Raw genomic sequence first — 14,162 nt, forward strand, 5'->3', positions numbered from 1 at the left:
CGAGATGAGATCAGCGTGCAAAATGGCGTCTTGTTCAGAGGTCAGAAGGTCATTATTCCCAAATCACTACGTCCAGAGATGCTTACCCGCATACACTCCAGTCACGTTGGAGGTGACGCATGCTACCGCCAGGCTCGTGAAACATTATACTGGCCAAACATGCAAGCAGAAATTAAAGACTTTGTCAGCAACTGTACCACGTGCAACGAGTACGCTCATGAACAGCAAAAGGAAACCATGATGTCACACGAACTACCCACAAGGGCCTGGCAAATCGTCAGCATGGACTTATTCAGCCATAGACAAAAGGACTATCTTCTCATTGTTGATCACTACTCTGACTTTTGGGAAATTGAACTGCTCCCTGACTTGTCTGCAGAAACGGTCATAAAGCGCTGCAAGGCGCAGTTTGCCAGGCAAGGTCAGCCTGACAAGGTAATCACGGACAATGGCCCACAATTCACTGCACAGTTCAAGCGTTTCGCCTCAGAATGGGAGTTTGACCACGTGACCTCCTCTCCAAGACACCCAAAAGCAAATGGCAAGGCAGAGTCAGCTGTCAAGATTGCAAAAAACCTGTTAAGCAGGGCCGCGCGCGACAGCAACGACCCATGGAAAGCGATCTTACAGTGTAGGAACACACCCACCGAAAACATGGACAGCAGCCCAGCACAACGCCTTCTGTCCAGACGTCTGAAGACTGCCATCCCCGTAGCTAACAAGCTACTTGAGCCCTGCGTCATGGTTGGCGTCACGGACAAACTGCGTCACAGAAAGCAGCTCGCTAAGTGCTTCTACGACCGGACTGCTCGAGACCTACCAGAGCTGGAGGTGGGTGAAACGATAAGGATGAAACCGCTGCCGGGAGACCACACAGGACTTTGGAGGCTGGGCACGTGCCTACAGAGAGTTGCACCACGCTCTTACCTGGTGGATGTTGGTGGCTCCCTCTATCGTCGCAATCGGGTGGATCTGCGCGTAGCAGAGCAGACAAACCAGAACACGCCATACACTCACCTAGATGAGCTGGATCACAGTCCAGGCCTAAGGGTAAGAGGTGCAGAATTGAGACATGAGCCAACTGAAGGTGAGGCTTCTACCCCACCAAGCTCTCCAGCTCGTGGCCCTAATCCTACCCCTGTCAGAGCCCATACTTACTCACGGGTGGGTCGGCTGTGCAAGCCACCGGACAGGCTTACTCTGTAAGCAAGAGACTGTGTTAACTTGTCCTCCTGTTTATTTAAAAAAAAAAAATACATTTAAAAAGAAAGGAAGATGACAACTGAAGTAAAAAGAAAATGTCATGCGTTTTTAATTGTTATGACTTGATTGTTAAGAATTTAATGTTATGCTATTATGTTTGCACTTTCTATTGAAAAGGATGATGTTACGGAGTCTAGTTGATAGGTAATCGACTAGCCGGACTGTTCCCCGGACTCTGCGTGTAGGGATTTGTACAATGCATGAACAAGGCTATTGAACTAGACATTGGTGTCTGTCTTTATTACTTTATCCAATATATCATACTGAAACAACCCCCTCGGGCTTTATTGTATATAATATGAAAACAGCCTAACCAACTCTGCTTGGGCGAGTAAAATGGTCAGAGTCAGGTGTTCGCTTGTTTGTGTCTGGAAGTAGCTAGCAAGCTTGCCAACTTTAGCCAGTTAGCTTGAGTGCTTCATTGCCGTTGTGAGGTCAGAACTCTCGGATCAATCCTTCTCCTCGGCCAGAGCGTCCAGTGTACGCTCCGAGAGCGAAAGGCTCTGAATTTACGAACTACCCACTCTGACACACTGGAGACAATTTTACGACCCTTTGTGACTGTGGTAACTAGCTAGGACTACGTTTGACAAGCACGTGACGTCAGTTTTTAGGCGGGTTTTTCATGGAAAGTGCTGGAAAAAACGAAGTACAGCCACTAGAGCTGATTTATATTCTTCCGCGAGATTAAAACGATAATTTCCACTGTGTTTTATATATTTTATGTGGCAACTTGACTACACAGTCCGATTGATACAAAATGTGACATTACGGTATTAAATCATGTGCTTCTCTATGCAGTCTGTCCACTACTAAATGTGAATATTTGCTTTAAATAAAGCTGTAGTCTATCCTGCAATGTAATCAAAAGTCGGCAGTTCAAACAACTGTCAACAGACTTTCCCAAAGATGTTTCTGATAATTTACCTGAGTGCATGCTGAGGAAATTGCAGATGGAAATGGATGAAGATCATCATCATGATAGAACGTGGGAAAATAACAATCACTTCGATTAAGATATTCATATTTATTTTTAACGTGACAGGAATTTACATGCATTTTAACTTGAATGTATGGGGTTCGTAAATGAGACGCCGCTACAAAGTGCTGCGGATGGATACCCCCGCACAGTCAAAAACACAAGAGGGTATAAAGATCTTTTAAAAGCAAATCCCTTTCTAGTTTCCTGCGTCATAGAGCCGAGGGGACTGGTGATATTGGTAGCATTTTATTCAAGAGACGTGAACGGAACAAATAAAGGTATGTACATACTGTCTTAACCCTAAAGCTCGTCTACGTACTCAAATATTGTTGCCTTTATCAAATCAGCGCTCAAAAGTCATCCTCATGCTAGTTGGATAACGTTAGCCTATCATCAGTCTTCGAGAATGTGCGATTCGGTAACTAGCAGGCGCGCTAACTAGTTTACAAACGTCAGGTACATTTTAATTACAGAATGCTTTTATTTTCCTTATTTGTACACTAAATTATCTAGTTAGCCTTTCCGGCAATGTCAGTCACCACATCCACTGTGACAACTGATTCTGCCTTGCTGTGTATTAGCTAACTAGCCAATCTAACGTTGGCTAATTTAACTTTTTAAGGCAAATTGAGGTTAATGTGAATTGAGTAAGATTAGATGACAGAACGTATCGTTAACTGGATTGGCCTTCAAACTGTCAACGACTTTGTCAGCATAATGCTACTAGCTTTCATTGTTGGGTAATGCAGCTAACGTTAACACTAGCTACACTTGCATGGCTTCTGACACTTAAATTGATGCAGTGTCATTTTAGTGGCCATTGGAACTGCCCTGAAGTTGCAATTGGTTGTGCAAAAGTGTAGCTAACAAATTACGTTACATTTGCTACAATCGGTGACCTGGTCCTTTTTCGACTGCAATAACGTTAATTGTACAGTCTGGACATCGGCAGCATGACTTTGCGCAACGACACGCTAACTAGTTATTTCCTCGTGCATGTCTTGCATTGCTGAATCGTCGTCGCCTTTCCATGGAATTAGCGACTTGATAACTACGTGCGATATAACGTTTTTAATTCAGTTAACGTTCTGGAAGTCAATTTGGAGGAGAGTTCTTTATGGATTTCCTGACCCTTTCACCGAGTTCGTAAACCACGTGCTGGCGACGTCCATTGTCTCCAGGATGTCGCCATGTTGTTGGATGGTTCCTCAACATCCGGTAGTTGGTCTTTATCAGGAGGAAATACAACTGATTGTGGAGAACACTTGTTCAAAGTCCCCAAAATGGAATTGCTTGTGTTAATTCACTATAAAATTATGCATCATGTGGCCAGATTGGCATGACAATTAACTGTTGGGATTTGATGACTGAACTATGGGGGACATTTCTACTGAAAGCAATTCACTCAACTTGTTGTTAACAACAATCACTAGAATGCATGTGCTTAATTTAATTCTGTACTTGTGATATATGGTCATTTGGGAATTTCTTAACATTGCTTTTGCCCCCAGATGCCTGAAGAAATGCGCCAAGAGGAGGAGGCTGAGACCTTTGCCTTCCAGGCAGAGATTGCTCAGCTCATGTCCCTGATCATCAACACCTTTTATTCCAACAAGGAAATCTTTCTCAGGGAGTTGATCTCCAACGCCTCAGATGTAAGAGTTTTATTAGGGATCCATCATGCTGTTCAATCAGTCTAATTGTTGACACTAACTGTACAGTGACTTTGTAATACTTTAGCATCCAGCAAGAGCATCCATACAATAAACACATTTCAGTGCATAAGGATGATTACAACTTTGAAAAAGATGTGTGATGGAGGTTGCGTATGTAATAAAATACCCCTTTGGACTTTTCCAGATACTTAGATGCTGTCGTCTGCTTTGTTCAATATCTTTCAGGCTTTGGACAAAATCCGCTATGAAAGTCTGACGGACCCCACCAAGCTGGACAATGGCAAGGAATTGAAGATCGACATCATCCCCAATGTGGAGGACCGTACCCTGACCCTCATCGACACTGGAATTGGCATGACCAAAGCTGACCTCATCAACAACCTGGGAACTATTGCCAAGTCTGGCACCAAGGCCTTCATGGAGGCCCTGCAAGTATGTCCATTGCATTACAGCAATATTCAATAATATGCCTCATACTATTCAGTTGAATGTTTGAGTCATCCATTTTTTTCTGTCTTTGCTAGGCTGGAGCTGACATCTCCATGATTGGGCAGTTCGGTGTGGGATTCTACTCCGCCTACCTGGTGGCAGAAAGAGTGACCGTCATCACCAAGCACAATGATGACGAGCAGTACATCTGGGAGTCTTCAGCCGGAGGCTCATTCACAGTCAAGGTCGACAGTGGTATGTGTCTCACCCAATGAAGGGTATGCGGGTGGGTTTGCAAAATGTACAAAACCATGAAAAACATAAATTGCCTCTGCATTGTTTTGAGATTGGATCATTGGGTCATGTAATTTCAGCTGACTAATTGGTCAGCCAAATGACCACGGTCACACATTTCTCCTCTAGAATGCATGTGCTTCCCTAGAAATAGAATGGGTTTCCCCATGCAAGTCAATGATGGCATAATGGGTGGACTGGCAACCATTGCGAGTGTACCCATAGGTGAAAAGCAGGAAATGAAAGCACAGACTTTACCCATCAATAGGTGCTGTGACTTGATTCAACTGACATGACAAAAATACATTCTGTTGCATGAGCCCCCTCAGATAACATAATTTGAGCAAGTGTTCTACATTTACCATGGAAATGATTGCGAGTGTACCCGTGAGTCAAATTGCCAGGGTTAGAGGTTCCAGGACCATTCTATTGCATAGGAAACCAGATACTTGTTTGCTACATCACCTTGTGTTTCAGCAAGGATCAACAGTTTCATCATGTTGTGAAGTCCATGTTACAGCAGAAACAAACTCAACCGCACAAATGCCCGGCCGCCCTGGCTTCAGTCAGCTGTTTGTTCCACCCCAAAAATATCTAAGACAGTCATGCAAATAAAATGCCAGTAAAAGTATATACATGACTGTTATTGTGCCAGCCCTAATAATAGGTGTTATTAAAGTATGTCTATTGTAGTGATGCTGAAATGGGCAAATGGTGGTTGTTTAATTCATTTTCAGGGGAGCCCATGTTGCGTGGAACTAAGGTGATTCTGCACATGAAGGAGGACCAGACTGAGTATGTTGAGGAGAAGAGGGTCAAGGAGGTGGTCAAGAAGCACTCTCAGTTCATTGGATATCCCATCACACTTTTCGTGAGTATATAATTATGGGAGTATTTATAACTAAAGTGTGATTGGTGACATTTTATGTAGGACTGGTTGAGGGCACTAAAGTAAGGGGAAGTTTTCCCTTTTATTATAGGCTTTAAATAAACAAAATTGCTCGTGTGTGTGTGCAGGTTGAAAAGGAGCGTGAAAAAGAGATCAGTGATGATGAGGCTGAGGAGGAGGAGGAGGAGAAGGAGGAAAAGGTGGAGGCTGAGGACAAGCCCAAAATTGAGGACGTGGGCTCAGATGATGAGGAGGATTCCAAGGACAAGAAGAAGACTAAGAAGATCAAGGAGAAGTACATTGACCAGGAGGAGCTGAACAAGACCAAGCCCATCTGGACCAGGAACCCTGATGACATCACCATGGAGGAGTACGGGGAGTTCTACAAGAGCCTGACCAATGACTGGGAGGACCACCTTGCAGTCAAGGTACTATCACTAACATGTATAAATTACGATGTCAAAATGGTATTCCTAAATGATGGCCTGGTTCCAGATCTGTTTGTACTATTTACACATTCACTACATACACACTCGTGTAACACGCATATTGACCCAACAAACACGCATGCATACACATTACATACACACTCACACTTTTACACATTTGCTGGTGCTACTGTTTTATTTTACTATCCTGATGCCTAGTCACTTCACCCTGCCTTCATGTACATATCTACCTCTTACCTCTGCACATTGGTCTCATACACAAGAATGAGCATTATACAGGGAGTATTGTATTCCTCTTGTTAGTGTTTTAATTTTAAACTCTATTGTTGAAGTAAGCAAGCGTTTCATGGTTGTCTACAACAGTTGTATTTGGTGCATGTGACAATTTTGTGGGGGGGGGTTTGGGTAACTCCTATGATTGTGGGAGTTGGCTACACAGCACAAACAGGTCTAAGTGCAGGATAAGCTGATGGGTGTGTAGTAACCCTCACCTGCTTCTTCCCCTTTGCAGCACTTCTCAGTGGAGGGCCAGCTGGAGTTCCGCGCCCTGCTCTTTATCCCACGCCGCGCGCCCTTTGACCTCTTTGAGAACAAGAAGAAGAAGAATAACATCAAGCTGTATGTCAGGAGGGTCTTCATCATGGACAGCTGTGAAGAGCTCATCCCGGAGTACCTGAGTAAGTAGCCTAGGCTGCCACTTTGCCCCCCTGGCCATGTATAATTTCAATGCCACCAACTGCAAATGCAGCATTGTTTCTTCACATGTAGGCTAATGGCAAGCGCAGATAATGCCCCTCTGAAATGGTTGGCTGCTTGTCTTCTCTGTAGCCGTGTGTTTATATACAGCAATTTCTGTAATGGAAATCGATAAAGAAGTTGAATTACTTCTTTCTCCCCCTGCAGACTTTGTGCGTGGTGTGGTGGACTCTGAGGATCTCCCCCTGAACATCTCCCGAGAGATGCTGCAACAGAGCAAGATCCTCAAGGTCATCCGCAAGAACATCGTCAAGAAGTGTATGGAGCTGTTCGGTGAGCTGGCAGAGGACAAGGAAAACTACAAAAAGTTTTACGATGGCTTCTCCAAGAACCTCAAGGTAACTTTGGGAGATGGGTAGGAACTTGGGGATCAGAATTTCTTGAGCAAAGATTGTTTTGCTACTAGTATCAAACTTGTCCTCTGCCACATTTGCTCTCATCTGGTATTCTTCAATGCATAAATGTGATTAAACCAAAGTTTACCTAAAGTGGCGCATGGACTTAGATGCCTTTTGATTTTCGTAAAAAAAGTCTAGCGATGTAGTTTGTAGGGATGCACCGATAAGACATTTTTGTCCATACCGATATTTTCCTTGCCAAAGAAAACTATACTAACCTGTTAGGGAGCGGAACGCCTCACCAATATCCAATTGTATAGTGTGGCGCGAAATACAAATACTTCAATTTCTCAAACAATAGACTATTTTACACCATTTTAAAGACAAGACTCTCCTTTATCTAACCACATTGTCCGATTTCAAAGGCTTTACAGCGAAAGCAAAACATTAGATTTTGTCAGGAGAGTACCCAGCAAAAAATAATCACAGCCATTTTCAAAGCAAGCATATATGTCACAAAAACCCAAACCACAGCTAAATGCAGCACTAACCTTTGATCTTTATCAGATGACACTCCTAGGACATTATGTTATACAATACATGCATGTTTTGTTCAATCAAGTTCATATTTATATATAAAAAAAACAGCTTTTTACATTAGCATGTGATGTTCAGAACTAGCATACCCACCGCAAACTTCTGGTGAATTTACTAAATTACTCACAATAAACGTTGACAAAAAACATAATTATTTTAAGAATTCTAGATACAGAACTCCTTTATGCAATCGCGGTGTCAGATTTTAAAATGGCTTTTCGGCAAAAGCACATTTTGCAATATTCTGAGTAGATATCACGGCTAGCTAATTTGACGCCCACCAAGTTTGGCCCTCACCAAACTCAGATTTACTATAAGAACATGAACACTCCTAGCACCATTCGAACAACTGACTCGACAAGTGCATTCTTCAGAATGCACTCCCACTTGTGCATTCTGAATGCACAAGTGGGAGTGCATTCTGAAGAATGCACTTGTCGAGTCAGTTGTTCGAATGGTGCTAGGAGTGTTCATGTTCTCGAATGGCAGCAGCGGTTTGAGATCCAGCACATTCTTGAGCATGCAATATGGCTTCCTCAGTACTAAATCCTCATCGACCCACTGTGCTGTCAGACTCGGCATGCTCATGAGGCTGACATCACTGGGCCAAATGTCAGTCGTGACGCTCATAGATGTACGTTTTGACAAAACTAACTCTGGTAGAGCAACATCTGAGAAATTGTGTGTACCGGGGGCTCGGCCAGTCGACGAAAGCCAACATCCACAACAGAAGACGGTTGCTTGTCAAGGGCAATGAATTCCATTGTCTTGCCGTTTTTAGTGGTCTCGCTGAAATGTTCAGTCTTTCAAATGACTGCTTGACTTGAAGTTGTTTAGTTGTTGGAAGTGTGCGCTTAGTATTTCTGCTTTTGTCCTGTGAAGCGCTGTTTTTTTTTTTTTTTGTTATGTCAAAAGCTGACATGCATACCTACATTGGTTTTGCACGTTGGCGTTAAACTGGGCATTGGCATTTTTGGCTAATATTGGCCGACATGTTCCCAGACTAATCAAGCAATCCCTAGTAGTTTGCCCAATTTCTTAAATATTATAAGCTCTCCACATACCCAGTGGGGCTAGTCATTGTGCGGTTCCAAACCAGTATCATCCCTATTTAGTGTTTCGAAGAACTATTGACTATATATTTAGACTGGCTTCAAGAGCCACAACCTTAAACTTCAGTAGCTAAATGATTACATAGAACAGTTCCCCAGGCAAAAGTTGAATGTGTAGTAAATCCTATTGACTACCAAGTTATACTAATGGTAATTGTTTCTCTGCAGCTGGGGATCCACGAGGACTCCCAAAACCGCAAGAAGCTGTCCGAGCTGCTGCGCTACCACAGCTCCCAGTCCGGAGATGAGCTGACCTCCCTCACAGAGTACCTCACCCGCATGAAGGACAATCAAAAATCCATCTACTATATAACCGGTGTGTCTAGTTACACATTCAGTCAACATAACATTGAGCTCCAAGCCCAATAGCAGTCATTGAATTTAATCACTTAGACACAGAAGTTGACTGATGTAATTTTTCTTAAGGTGAGAGCAAGGACCAGGTGGCCAACTCCGCCTTTGTGGAACGTGTGCGCAAGCGTGGCTTCGAGGTCCTGTACATGACGGAGCCCATCGATGAGTACTGCGTCCAGCAGCTGAAGGAGTTTGATGGTAAAACCCTGGTCTCTGTAACCAAGGAGGGCTTGGAGCTGCCTGAAGATGAGGAGGAGAAGAAGAAGATGGAGGAGGACAAGACAAGGTTTGAGAACCTCTGCAAGCTCATGAAGGAGATCCTGGACAAGAAAGTAGAGAAGGTAAATGAGGGGAACCAACCTGTGCTTTCTGCGATAACAAAAATGCCCATGACTTTAACCTCTATGGGCTAGGTGGGACGTCACCGTCCCACTCTATTCAACAGCCAGTGGAACCGCGTGGCGCGAAATGCAAAACCTCAAATGCAATTTCAATTTTTCAAACATGACTAATTTACACCATTTGAAAGATAAGACTCTCGTTATTCTAACCACATTGTCCGATTTCAAAAAGGCTTTACAGCGAAAGCAAAACATTAGATTATGTTAGGAGAGTACATAGACACAAATAACCACACAGCCATTTTTCAAGCAAGCATGTATGTCACAAACCCAAAACACAGCTAAATGCAGCACTAACCTTTGATCTTCATCAGATGATACCCCTAGGACATTATGTTATACAATACATGCATGTTTTTTGTTCAATCAAGTTCATATTTATATCAAACAGCTTTTTACATTGGCGTGTGATGTTCAGAAAATGTATCCCCACCGTGAATTTACTAAATTACTCAAACATTGACAAAATACATAATTATTTTAAGAATTATAGATACAGAACTCCTTTACGCAATCGCTATGTCAGATTTTAAAATAGCTTTTCGTCGAAAGCACATTTTGCAATATTCTGAGTACATAGCTCAGCCATCAAGGCTAGCTATTTTGACACCTGCCAAGTTCGGGGCTCACTAAACTCAGAATTACTATAATAAAAATTGTATTACCTTTGCTGATCTTCGTCAGAATGCACTCTCAGGACTGCTACTTCCACACAATGTTGTTTTTGTTACAAATAATCTGTATTTATGTCCAAATATCTGTTTTGTTCATGCGTTCAGGTCACTATCCAAAGGGTACTGCATGAGTGCATATCGAGACAAAAAAATTCTATGTTCCATTACCGTACTTAGAAGCATGTCAAACGCTGTTTAAAATACATTTTTATGGTATTTTTCTTGTAAAATAGCGATAATATTCCAACCGGACAATAGTGTATTCATTCAAAGACGAAAAGAAAAAAACGGCGTGGTCTCGTGAATGCGCATCTCCAATCTCTTAGTCACCAGGCAGGCCACTGACAAACTGTGCTCCTGTACTCTGCCCAGAGAAGAATACTGTAGTTTCAATAGAGAACCAAAACTACAAATTTGCAGACAGGCCACTTCCTGCTTGGAATTTTCTCAGGTTTTTGCCTGCCATATGAGTTCTGTTATACTCAGACACCATTCAAACCGTTTTAAACTTCAGAGTTTTCTATCCAAATCTACTAATAATATGCAAATATTTGCCTCTGGGCCTGAGTATTAGGCTGTTTACTCTGGGCACGCTTTTCATCTGAAATCAAAAATACTGCCCCCTATAGCCCTAACAGGTTAACCTTTCAAGGTAAGGGGCAGTATTTACACGGCCGGATAAAAAAACGTACCCGATTTTAATCTGGTTACTACTCCTGCCCAGTAACTAGAATATGCATATAATTATTGGCTTTGGATAGAAAACACCCTTAAGTTTCTAAAACTGTTTGAATGGTGTCTGTGAGTATAACAGAACTCATAAGGCAGGCAAAAACCTGAAGATTCCATGCAGGAAGTGGCCTGTCTGACAAGTTGTTGTTGTTCTTGCCTCTGTTTATTGAAGACTGAGGATCTTTGCTGTAACGTGACACTTCCTACGGCTCTGAGCCCGGGAAAAAGCTGAACGATATCGAGGCAGCCCCAGGCTGAAACATTATCGCTTTTGACAAGTGGCCGATCAGAGGACAATGGGCTTAGGCGCGTGCCAGAGTCGACCCCATGCTTTATTTTCTTTAGTCTGTTTACCTAATTGCAGATTCCCGGTCGGAATATTATCGCTTTTTTACGAGAAAAATGGCATAAAAATTGATTTTAAACAGCGGTTGACATGCTTCGAAGTACGGTAATGGAATATTTAGAATTTTTTTGTCACGAAATGCGCCGTGCTCGTAATCCTTATTTACCATTGGGATAGTGTCTTGAACGCACGAACAAAACGCTGCTGTTTGAACATAACTATGGATTATTTGGGACCAAACCAACATTTGTTATTGAAGTAGAAGTCCTGGAAGTGCATTCTGACGAAGAACAGGAAAGGTAATCAAACTTTTCTAATAGTAAATCGGAGTTTGGTGAAGGCTAAACTTGCTGGGTGTCTAAATAGCTAGCCCTGTGATGCCGGGCTATCTACTTAGAATATTGCAAAATGTGCTTTCACCAAAAAGCGATTTTAAAATCGGACATATCGAGTGCATAGAGGAGTTCTGTATCTAATTCTTAAAATAATGTATGCTTTTCGTGAACGTTTATCGTGAGTAATTTAGTAAATTCGCCGGAAGTTTGCGGGGGGTATGCTAGTTCTGAACGTCACATGCTAATGTAAAAAGCTGGTTTTTGATATAAATATGAACTTGATTGAACAAAACATGCATGTATTGTATAACATAATGCCCTAGGGTTGTCATCTGATGAAGATCATGAAAGGTTAGTGCTGCATTTAGCTGTCTGGGTTTTCGTGACATTATATGCTAGCTTGAAAAATGGGTGTCTGATTATTTCTGGCTGGGTACTCTGCTGACATAATCTAATGTTTTGCTTTCGTTGTAAAGCCTTTTTGAAATCGGACAGTGTGGTTAGATTAACGAGAGTCTTTAAAATGCTGTAAAATAGTCATATGTTTGAGAAATTGAAGTAATAGCATTTCTAAGGTATTTGAATAACGCGCCACAGGATTCCACTGGCTGTTACGTAGGTGGGACGATTTCGTCCCGCCGGCCCTAGAGAGGTTAATCTCTTTCTGTGCTCTGGAATTTTGGTGATTGACAATTTGACGTTTTATTTCTGGTTGTGAACAGGTGCCATAGTTCATCATAAGCTAATATTGACCCTGGTGAGTCCTTTGACCATGTAGATTGAAGTGTCCTGTTAGGCTCGTGTGGTTGTGACGCTGTCCAGTGTGTCAATGTAGTTTTCGTCCCCAGGAGGTTATGCCATTACCTAGCGACTAGAAGACCTTGTGAGTTTGACGCAGCGTTTCTTTAGTGGTGACTGCTTGCAATAATGTCGTTCTAACATTGACACCCTTTTCCAGAGTTGAGAATTTGCCTGTTTCTGACTACATTTTGGATGGTGTTTTGTGTGAAATCTAACAACTTTCCTGCACAATATTTCATTTAGGATTTCTTTCCCAGTTTTAAAGCTGATCTTTTGACTATTCAATTTAGGGTCAACTTGACTGCACTGGCTTTTCTCACCTGCACATTGTATGCTGTTAGTATGTGATGTAATATTCGCCTCTCTGCCCCTTCAGGTGACTGTGTCAAACAGGCTGGTGTCATCGCCCTGCTGCATCGTGACCAGCACGTATGGCTGGACGGCCAACATGGAGCGCATCATGAAGGCACAGGCCCTTAGGGACAACTCCACAATGGGCTACATGATGGCCAAGAAGCACCTGGAGATCAACCCAGACCACCCCATTGTGGAGACCCTAAGGCAGAAGGCTGACCTGGACAAGAATGACAAGGCGGTGAAGGACTTAGTCATCCTATTGTTCGAGACGGCATTGCTCTCTTCGGGCTTCAGCCTGGATGACCCCCAGACTCACTCCAACCGCATCTACAGGATGATCAAGCTGGGCCTGGGTAAGGATGCACACTCAGAACTGTTGGGAGGAAGGAAACTGTTCTCTAAAGGGTAACAAACATGGTTGACTATAATGGGGCTGTAGGCTGGGTCTAATTACTCTTCCCCTTTCAGGAATCGATGATGATGATGAAGTGATCCCTGAGGAGCCCACCTCTGCACCCGCCCCAGATGAGATCCCACCTCTAGAGGGAGATGATGACGCTTCACGCATGGAGGAAGTGGATTAAATGCTGTCTCAAACCTAACCCTATGTAGCCTCACTTTTTTTCACTTTTTTTTTTTTTTTAACTGGAGAAACCTTGTCGGTGTTCTTTTGTGGTATAACAAAATAATTCTTAACTCCTGCTGCCCAGTGGACCAGTGTTGCTCTTGTCTTGAGCCTTCAGTTAAAATTCTAGAAAAGCAGTTGATTTTGTTATAGTTAACGGTGGGCAATTCGTTCAACAAAAAAAAACGGTACCCTGTTGCACTGAGTTTTAAACTTTGGACTGGTAGCAATGTAGGGGAAATGGAACATTCCATTAGACTGACACTGGGGGTGTGGTTCTTCTGATGTGCAACTTGCTCGCTGCACTTGAGTGGACTGCAAGATTCCTTTGCCTGAATCCAGACCTGTCTGTATTGTCTTTTTTTGTTTTGCAAAAATTAAAAGACTTAAGACCTTAAATGTTCTAATTTGTCTGGACTATTAGTTTGTTCTGCCTAACATTAGAAACTGGAGGTTGATGAAATGGACCTCAAGAATGAGTCATGTCAGATTCCCATTCAAACAACCACTATGTCCCTGTTTCTTAACCTAGCCCTTCACAATATTTAGGCTTGTGGCAAAGGTACAATGCTTGTTTGAACAGTTAACACAGCAGGCTATAAACCACTACATTTAGCAGGAAAACTATACTTGTACAAATGCAGCAATTTTATGGAGTTACATGTCGTTTGAAATAATGAATCCCTAATCTGGATTTCACGTGCATGGGAAGGTCCACCCACTAGGGAGCCAGGCCCAGCCAGTCCAAATGA

The 14,162-nt window shown here is 42.7% G+C and overlaps 1 protein-coding gene across 2 annotated transcripts; it reads left to right on the forward strand.

Annotated features, from left to right (window-relative positions):
• Nucleotides 1-2,368: 2,368 nt before the first annotated feature.
• Nucleotides 2,369-13,813, forward strand: LOC115196028 (heat shock protein HSP 90-beta-like). 2 transcript variants are annotated; one of them, XM_029756502.1, is made up of 12 exons: nucleotides 2,369-2,523; nucleotides 3,757-3,900; nucleotides 4,147-4,353; nucleotides 4,446-4,605; nucleotides 5,382-5,515; nucleotides 5,662-5,961; nucleotides 6,494-6,659; nucleotides 6,886-7,076; nucleotides 8,954-9,101; nucleotides 9,212-9,480; nucleotides 12,805-13,138; nucleotides 13,254-13,369. In XM_029756502.1, exons 2-12 carry the CDS (start codon nucleotides 3,757-3,759, stop codon nucleotides 13,367-13,369), a joined length of 2,169 nt encoding a protein of 722 aa, XP_029612362.1. In that variant the 5' UTR covers nucleotides 2,369-2,523. The 2 variants fall into 2 exon arrangements, with proteins under 2 accessions (XP_029612362.1, XP_029612354.1); XM_029756494.1 differs by lacking the exon at nucleotides 2,369-2,523 and having other exon boundaries at nucleotides 13,254-13,813.
• The last annotated feature ends 349 nt before the right edge of the window (nucleotides 13,814-14,162 follow it).

This window comes from Salmo trutta, chromosome 1, assembly GCF_901001165.1.
Source record: "Salmo trutta chromosome 1, fSalTru1.1, whole genome shotgun sequence".
NCBI classification, from domain to species: domain Eukaryota; kingdom Metazoa; phylum Chordata; class Actinopteri; order Salmoniformes; family Salmonidae; genus Salmo; species Salmo trutta.